The 9,271-nt window shown below is 45.9% G+C and overlaps 1 protein-coding gene across 1 annotated transcript; it reads right to left on the bottom strand.

Moving 5' to 3' along the window:
* Window positions 1-1,693: 1,693 nt before the first annotated feature.
* On the bottom strand, window positions 1,694-8,894 carry NSFL1C (NSFL1 cofactor). The gene is made up of 9 exons (XM_026056435.1): window positions 8,850-8,894; window positions 8,522-8,694; window positions 7,411-7,485; window positions 6,277-6,442; window positions 5,831-5,923; window positions 5,064-5,173; window positions 4,441-4,578; window positions 3,736-3,900; window positions 1,694-2,668 (listed from the first exon to the last, which is right to left on the bottom strand). Exons 1-9 carry the CDS (start codon window positions 8,892-8,894, stop codon window positions 2,506-2,508), a joined length of 1,128 nt encoding a protein of 375 aa, XP_025912220.1. The 3' UTR covers window positions 1,694-2,505.
* Between the last annotated feature and the right edge of the window lie 377 nt (window positions 8,895-9,271).

Below are 9,271 nucleotides of genomic sequence, written 5' to 3'. Positions count from 1 at the left end.
AACGGCTTCTCTGCAGCACTGCCACCCTCCGGCTTAGGGCGTAAAATTCACTTTTCATGGCAGAGCAACAGCTCAGGACCCAGAGCCCTTCCAAAGTTACCACCTTTCCATCCCACTCCCAAGGAGCCAGCTGATAGAAAACCTGGCTGTGAAACTTCCCATCATCGAGCAGCATCGTTTAACAAGATCCTCAATGGAGCTGTTGGCTGTCTAGCTGCCAATTCCCATCTAATTTGGGGGCACCAATGCAGCCAGCTCACCCAGCCAAAGATCACGAATGCCAGCTAGCCACCTCCTCAGTCTTCTGATGCCACCAACTAGCCAAGGCAGAAACAAGAGAGAAATGATTTCTTGTCTGTTAGATAAGCTTTCTTTCTGGCCCTAGGGCCACATCCTGTCTAGCACTCTGGAAGATATTATCCCAGGTCCCCAAAATGGCATGTGGGGAGAGAAAGGTCAGGAAACAAGGATGCMAGACCTCCTCTGACGAACAAACTTAAAATAAGTGTCCTTCCACAAGGCAGTTGTGACTATTCTTAGCTTTGAGGGAAATTCCCTTTCTGGATTCACTGTGTACTGGTTCACACAGACAACTAAGGGGTCATAACATACAGCATCAAATGATGCAGGCAAACTCCAAGTTCACCCGTCAAAACAGATCTTTAAAAATGCTGCCAAGATTTTTAATCTCATTTAGTCAAAGACAGTTAACCATTGGGAAGCCTGCTAGCAGCACACCCCARAGCGGTAGGGTAGACATCAGCATACACATCACCCAAAATACAGTAAKAGATGGCAGCCATTATCAGAAAAGGTCAAACGCCATGTTCCTATTTTGCGTGTTTTTAATGATTGTTTTCACAATAATTTACAAATTTGCTGTTACGCACATTATATATCCAGTTAGTAATGAAAAATGTGAGTTAATTCAACTCTCAGTAGAGAAACTGCTATAAAAAAATGCCCTTGCTTAGGTCTGGTATCTGCTCCCGCACTTTTGTATTAATACATCCAGCCAAGCGAGTTCCTCATGCTGAACCTGTCCAACCTGCTGGCCCTCCCCCAGACTACACACACCTAGAGTTTGTTCTCTGCTCATACCAAGGTGAGGATCAGAAAGCTTCAGAGCACTGAGGGGGGTAGACTTAGTGCACCAGCCCCAGGGCTCTAGGGCGAATAAGAAAGGAGACAGAGTGCATGCTCTAACACTTTGCATAGCCACAATCCAGCTTCTTTCAAAGGGATGTTGCTGGTCTTAGCACAGCTCCTAGTTAGCTGACGTCTGGAAGCCTAGAGTTCAGCACAGCTCTGAAGTTCTGCTCCGAAGCCCAGGGCTGGAATAGCAAGCGCGCTGCAGGTTGGTGCAAAGTGCCGCAGCACAACGCTAGATGGCAACTTGCACGCACTGCACCGTGCCTRAACCAAGCCAGTGCCACCAGTCCCTCACGTCTAGGAGCAATGAATTCACCCACAGGATTCTGTTCAAAGGAAAGATAAAGAAATGGAGACCTGAGCCCAAAACACAAACAGTGGAACAGACCAAAGTTGGAGAATTCCAGGTGTCCAGCTAYGCTGGTACTCAGCAGAGGAGAGGAAATAAATCAAAGGGTACCACAGCCTTGAGTTTTTCACCTGAGCTGCTCCCAACATCTTGATAATTCATCTTTTAAAATAAAACCTCTCYGCTTTCCAGTAAGATACACTGTTTGCCTTTTACTTTCAATCACTTCACACTGATTCAGCTTTGTGCCTTCTTGGAGAGAACAAGTCAGCAGCAAGTTGTGTTTCTCAAAGAAAAGCAATACAGCAAGTTAAAACTGCAAACAGTCCATCTGGACTGCTGGAGAAAGTGCAGACAGAGTAGGTGGATACTGCAACGAAGCTCATACGAGTTCTGCTGAGGGAAGGAGTCTCAAAACTTTCTCCCCAGAAAAGGCCAGGAAGACACATCCAAGCTTTCCCCACACTCTAAACAACARCAGCTGTTTCACAAAGATTTCCCCCACAATGCACTTACAGTAGTGTCATCGTTATCCTGGCAATCAGATCACCCGTTCTTGTGTAGTTTATACTTAATGTGCGAAAATAAAGAGAGTATTTTGTAGCAGTCCTTGGAGGAGAGAGAAGAGTAATAGATTGCTATAAGCAGTTAATTGGCATGGACGGAAACTGCTCCCTGGGAGTTCCCTTWCCCTTTACCTTCCTCCCCTCTAAAGACTGCAGTAATGCAATCCACAAAAGTAATTAAACTCCCGTGGGAGAATTTGTGGCACAATAGGCTGCAGCTCCTTTCAAAACTGGTTCGTTTTGTTTATTTATTTTAAAGTCCACTGATCATCACAAAAAAACATGGGAAACGCAACTAAAGAGAAAAAAGTCCAACCAAGACCTAAGAACCCAGCGCTACAAGTAGATGTGAGCCTGTGCTGCACGGCGCAGGTGCACACACAGGACGAGACGACACATGCGCACTGCAGGCAGGCGTGTGGCGAGAGATGGGCTCCTTTATATTAACCGCTGAACAATGACAGCATTGAGCAGGTTGGCTTCCTTCAGGGTTTGGTTCTCATCAGTCAGCTCTTTATTTGGGAAGGTGGTCATGAGGATGAAACTGGTGGCAGCCATTGCTGGCCGGGCATCTACTATGAAGAGCCGGATGTCACGGATCCTGTCCAAAGGGATCAAACACACAAGGGTGACGCTGTTATTTCACACTCCGCAGAAGCGCATGGCAATAGCCTAAATTCACCCTTCCCAGAGCATGCAACCCTACAGTTGCTGCACTTGCTTCCCAACTAACAGCAGAGGCCACAGCCAGACAAATCTACAGTTTCAGCTATTCCTCCGTGGGCTCCTGTTCAGTGAAATAACACAGGCTGCTTTATAAGTTTAAGGATTTACAACTTAATTTTTTCAACTAAATATTCTTTTCACTGTCCACCTTGAATATCTGTGGTGTCAGGCAACTATTTGAAATGCTTCAGAACCCTTCAAGATGAACGGATTAACGAGCAGGTTTAATGAGCGTTGCTTGACACTACTTGTTATAAGTAACTGCTTATCACACACAGCATAACCTAAATGATCTCAACCCCCAAAGGTAGATCCAATATCGCTGTTGTAGCTATTTCCTGCGCCTGAGCCTGGAAGAGGGTTTTTGTAACTCTTTGTAGCATGCTTTATTCCCCTATAGAAACTGGAGGATGCTCAGGCTCTCCAAGATCAGCTAGATGAGAAGAACTTCAGGACAGAAGTCTAAAGAAGCAATGGACTGTACAGCCAACTTTGCTCAGCCAAGGGAACTGAACTGTTTTAAGAGCACTCCTCTGTGCTCCAGTCAGCACAGGGAACAGCCCGGTAGAAAAGTTTCATTTAAAAGTCAGAACAACTGAACCAAGTTCCTAATTACCTGACAGCTTCTATAGCTCTTAGAATAGTTTCATTTCCTGTAGCTGACATTAAGGAAAGTTATGCTGATAATACTGAAGCTCCCAGATACAGTTATCACCAGCTATAATCCATCTCTATCTGGAAAGCAAATCCTATCCTTCTAACAGTTAATGACTGCCTTAAAACCCCACAATAAGTTTATTCCTATTCACCTATACAGAAGGATCCCCAGAGCTCCCTTTAGCAGGCTAGCCAGGATTTTAACATCTGCTCCAGCTGTGCACAGTTCGCAGTGTCATTCAGGCCTTCCCAGTTAGTAACCTGTGTTTCCTGTTGCCTTTGTACCTGTGATTGTGGTTAAATTTCTGGACCAGCCGCCCGCCGTCAGCGAGCCGGATTTGAATGTTGGTGATGGGCTCCGACTCATCAATACTGATGGCAGAACTGGCTTTGGCTTCATTCTCTGCCTGCTGGGCTGGTGAGCTGGTGCCCATCACCTGGGGGACAGTGCTGAGGACAGAAAGACACAAGGAGAGTTGTTATAAACCAAATGAATCGCCAAGCTGCAAGGTGCCAGGGGTCAGGCATATGAGTTATTGTCTAGTGGGCCCGACTACCAGGGCTCCTAGTCAAGAGACACCAACGTAGGCTGGAAAGGTGCAAGAATAAGATTTCAGGAACCAGCTAGTAAGGTCGCAGGTCAGCAGGCACCTGTCAATAATTTCAACTCTACCATCTCCCATTAGAGTACCACATCATGGGTCTTCACACACCAACACGAACAGGGTCTTATGACTATGAAACGCTGCTTCTACATGACCTAATGCGATGGTTTCAAACTGGAGATCTGCTTCCTGCCACTAAAAGGCTGAGCCATCCCACAGTACRCAACAGTAAGCCCCATTTCCTCTCTCAGAGGAACACCTCACATACCACATGCACTAAGCACCTTCTCTTCAGAAAGATGAATCAATAGGCTCATCCCACCAAAACTCTCAAGTGACTTTCACAGACCACTGACACACCAATCCAGTGCTGCTGCCTTCTCACCTGCCCAGCTTCTGTCCTTCTCCAGTAAAAGCTTTGAAGACACTTTTAGGTTTCACATAATCCTCATCACGGTGATCCTCCATATCCAGGTTCACTTGTCCGCCCCGCGCTAACCTGCGCAGCTCTGCCGGGACCTCCCTGCAAAAAGAGAGGTATTGCAAGGAATCTGCCTGAAGCAGCAGCAAGTCTGGAGAGTGAGGAAGTGCTAACCACAAGATCTGGTGCAACCACAGACCTGTGGACTTTTAGGAATCACAGTATATCCTTGCTTAATTAACAAGGTAGACACGTACTTCCCCACTGACAGACACAAATTAAAGGTTACTTTACCCAGGTTCTAGCCTAGACTAACATGCCTTTTTGTGATGCATCAGAAATTGTCACCTCAAATACGAAAGTCTGTTTGCTCATTTTGAATGCTCAAGGTCCCACACGAACCAAAGCTGCTTCCCCATTTATCTGAAGTAAACGTTCAAATTTTCCTCCCTGACAGTTTCCATATTAAGAATCCAGGCCTCTTAAGAAAGGGCAAGTGAAATATGCTACTGGTTCAGCACCCTAGTTCCACAAATGCCTGCATTTCACAAAGAATAGGCTGTAGCCTATTCTTTCTCTCCCCTTACCCTCTGCGGATATCATCAAGAAACTGGGCATTGGATGGATCTTGGTAGCTCCTCAGTTCTCCACTGTCCAGACTGAATCCACTCTTCCACAGCTTCAGTACAACATGCACCTGCAATTGCCCCAAAACAACAATCAGCCCCACTGAAGCATCTTATAAGAATAACCGGAAGCAAAGTGAAATGCTGCTGACCAGCAGAGGGGTTTCGAGCTGCAGACAATGTTCCAGCAAGGCTCCTCTGGGCCGGTATGATCAACGGGGAGGAAAAAAAAACAGGCATTGGCTATGTAATGGTCTCACATCAGTTCCTAGAAGGTGACATCACAGACAGCACCACTGTCCCCTTTCTGATAAATATGGTTGAAGAGTCAAAAGTGCGTTAGGCAAGGAGCCTAAGCCAAGCTCCCACCAAGGTCAAGGTGGACATTTGCTCACAAGCCAAGCAAGAGAGCATCTTGCACTGGTGCTCTAAGCTCCATGAGTCTTACTGCCTAGTGCTCTTTGCACACTACTTGCATGATCAATATATTCACACCACAGAGGCTGAGAAAAAGATTCCTGCACTTCTAAGGAATACCCAGATTCTTCATTAGAAGTTCATCGGAAAGCTGCTTACTTAAGACTCAAGTACCTATTATTTTCTCATCAGAAATCCTACAGGAAGCAAGATGTACCTATCAGGCTTTATAACTCTGTGCTCTCAAGCTTTGCAGGTGTAGGACAGAAATCCCTCAGGTGACATTTACAGAACAGAATARAGATACTCACATCCTGAGCAGAGTTCTGTCTCCTCTCTCCTGCCACATAGGCAGACTCCTCCTCTGGAGTAGCCCCAAGGCGATACCCTCCCCCTGCAAAAGGCTGTAAGAGAGAGGCAGGCAAAGAGCTTAGAGAACGACATACACCCTGGGAACAGCTTAACTCCCTTTCCCCAATACCGCTCTGAATAAATGGGGGCCTCATAGCATCAGCAACATGTATTATCCCACAGACACAATGACCTGCTTGAACTAGTTGACACAACGAAGTGGCTTTTCTTGCCACTGTGACACATGAGCTAGAGCTGCGCTAAGAGGAGTCCAGACTCAGCTGTTTCAAGAATATTCCAGGGCTCAGCAGCACTGCAGAGCTGTCGTGGTGGCAACAATGAGAAGATTCTGCCAGCGGAGAACAACTGAAATGGGGAAAGGAATAAAGAACTCATCGCTCCTCACTTTAGGCTTGCTAGTCTCGCCACTGCTCTTGGCTGTCCGGTCCACTGCCACTGCTCCATGCTCCTTTGCTCCCTTGAACAGATCTTCCACCAGCTCATTGGGACTCTTCTTCCTTGGAGGGCCAACGATCTGCTGTCCACTTCTCTCTGAGCCTCCGGCGTAAAACCTAGACAGAAAGCACACATCATCTGGGTAAGACTGCAGAGAAAGAGAGAGTCTAGACTGACAAGCTCAGTTTCGAATACTAGTACCAGCTGCATTGCTAACTCCTAACATGAATTTCAGCAGGTCTCCGGCTTGTCTGATACCTTTTTTAGCTCTTCTCTAAGATGGAAGAATATAGGCCACATCCAAACAGTATTTTGAGGGAAGACACACATTCATTCTACACTTAAAGATCACCACACACAGGGACTGATCTGAACTGAAAGCAATAAATCCACAGTCAATGCAGTGCAATTAAACCCAGTCTTTTTCCAGGAACACTTATTACTTTCCAGCTGGCTTGTAACACACATTGAGCAAGCTCACATCTGGCTGCAGAAGACCATGCAGCCTACCTATTTCAGCCATCTTAATGTGTATCAGCTTCATTCAATTTACCTTGCATGTTAACCTTAAGTGTATTTAACTACTTACAGCTGACACTGTAGAAAACTTTCCCACTAGCATACCTTAAAGGAAAAAAACTCTGTTGAAAGGGGGACCTACATTTTTCCTTTCCATCTCCTTAGCCCTTACATTCCCCTTAAACTGCACTTCAAAGGAAAACAAGCCAGCAAAAGGAACGAACAGTCCCCGTAATATTCCCACATTTGCGTTCTCTACAGACACAAGTGTTGCTCGTGCCCTTTTTCTGTTTTTAATCTAGGGCTTCCACATTCCACCTCAGACTTTTTCCTCTCTCAGCACGATTCAGTGATGAAAGCTGGTGTTCATACAGGAGTGCTGAGCACATGCTTGCACACAGACTTTGCACCGACCAACCTTTCTGTGTCAAACCCGAGATTTTCCAGTACAGGAGTTTCATCTCAATTTAAACCCACTTTAAAAAAATATCTGTATACAAGTGGCAAACCATCACACGAGGGCAGAGACAAAACCACAGGCCTAAGTCTTTAACTGAAAACTTACCGCTGTCCCTCTTCCTCTTCATCATCATCCTCCTGTGCATGAACAAGGTCTCTGAACGATGTTACCCGATGGTCACTGCAAATCAAAGTCAATCAAAGTATGTCAGCCTCAGGACACGTTTCAACCACATCAGCAAAAGCTCCTGAACATACATAGCATGTTAGTTTGACTCTCTTCTACTTTTAGAGTCTGATCCATTTTTCTACGAAACCATTGGTCAGCACTGGGGTAACTGAGCAGTGAGCCAAGCTCTTGGACCTCTGTTCCAATTACACCAACAAAAAAGAACAGCGGGTGCGCTGGAGGAGACTCAGAAGGTGGTTGCAAACACAGCAAAAGCAGTAAATCTTCAGTCACCTTCCCCATTAACAGACTAGGTTTTGTTGCCTTTTTCAGAGAGCAACCGTTATCAAACGCACACAAACTCAGGTCACCCTTCCAGGCCCCGGGCAAGTCCAGCCTCCACATCCTTTCACTCTTGTATTTCTGCTGAGGCTGTTGCGATCCAAACCGAGATAGAGGGTATTTTTGCAATATGGAATTTATTCAACAAAGTCTGAACCAAGACCACTTTTCCACACAGATCCTTCAATATACAGCAACTCTCTTCCCCATGCTCTTTCTCTTTAAAATGGGATAGTACTTCCCAGCTGCACAGGGATTTGGTGAGGCCAAATCAACTTCTTTTGGTAAAATGCTAGACCTGATCAGATAAGGCGTCATACAAAATTACAAAATATTTTTCCTGTGAAGATCCAATCTGCTTAAATGAAAGGGTTACCTACAAAAACTAAAACTATTACCTCCCGATTGTCTTCCAGCCTCAAAACGCAAATCAAGTTTTTCCTGAGCAATGAGGCAAGTTATCCTAACTGCTCGTTGGATGAGTTGTGCAACAACATCAGAGCCTGAGATGTATAAATGCTGATGTTTTCACAATTTCTCAAGGGCCATATAAGGTGAAGCAGATCAAAACACAGAGATGTTTCCTCTGATAAATATCATACATCAATACTTTAGATACAGCATGTACTTTTAAGTAAGTAACTTCCACTCTCAGTCTTACGAGGCCCTGACGAGCAGATCAATACGAGCTGACGCTCTCGCGCACCTGGCTGCAGTGCCTCTGGATATAGAGCTGGGTGTTGGCTGGGGAAGAGTCAGGATGTCGTCATCGCCCCCGTCCTCATAGAAACTGGCAAGGGCAATCTGAAAAGAGACACCACAGCATCTTTTCAGGATGAGAGCAAGCACCCTGCAAAAAAATAAAAACCCAAGCAAACACTAATAACGTAACTAAAGTTTTTATCGCATTCGAGCTCTTGAACCACATCAACACTAAAGATATTTCACACGATTTCCCTCCTCAGAAGTCCTAGCAAAGCCAAGCTCCTAATGCCAGTTTCCAGTGTTTGATTTGGTTTTGCCAGGACATTTACCACAGCAGTTATTCCAGAATGACCTCCCTGAACAGAGGCCCTCATACCATAATATTTTTGCAGGGTTTACACTAAAATTCCTGTTCTGAAACAGTTGCTTCTGTGATACCCAAATGCAATTAATTAAGTGCAATTAAGGCCAGCACATTTAGGGGGAGGGAGGAAGGGGGATGGGAAGACACCAGGTGCCTGATGCCTCACTTAATTCGGGGGTGTTCAGACGGCTGCTACGATGAACAGCGATCCCCACTCCCTGCTGGCCAGTGCTGGCTTTTAGGGAAAACCCGTGCAAATCCGGCAAAACACCAAATGCTCCGAATCCCGTGCCCCACCCGGGGAATTTTAGCATTTTCCGACCGACGAGATAAACGGGGCGGGTTTCAGCCCAGTTCACCGCGGCTGCGGCCGGCCCCGACGCCCGC

This window comes from Apteryx rowi, unplaced genomic scaffold (assembly GCF_003343035.1).
Source record: "Apteryx rowi isolate R43461 unplaced genomic scaffold, aptRow1 scaffold_0, whole genome shotgun sequence".
NCBI lineage: Eukaryota > Metazoa > Chordata > Aves > Apterygiformes > Apterygidae > Apteryx > Apteryx rowi.
The sequence above is the reverse complement of the archived record's forward strand: the minus strand, read 5'-3'. Positions and strand labels throughout refer to the sequence as shown.

Bases quoted from the DNA above. Each gene is read 5' to 3' on its own strand.
- NSFL1C (XM_026056435.1), bottom strand. From the start codon at position 8,894: ATGAGGGCCTCTGTTCAGGGAGGTCATTCTGGAATAACTGCTGTG. The intron at 7,486-8,521 runs GTGCGCGAGAGC...TTTGATTTGCAG, and splicing joins TCCAGAGGCACTGCAGCCAG to TGACCATCGGGTAACATCGT. The intron at 4,579-5,063 runs GTAAGGGGAGAG...CTCTTTTTGCAG, and splicing joins CTTGATGATATCCGCAGAGG to GGAGGTCCCGGCAGAGCTGC.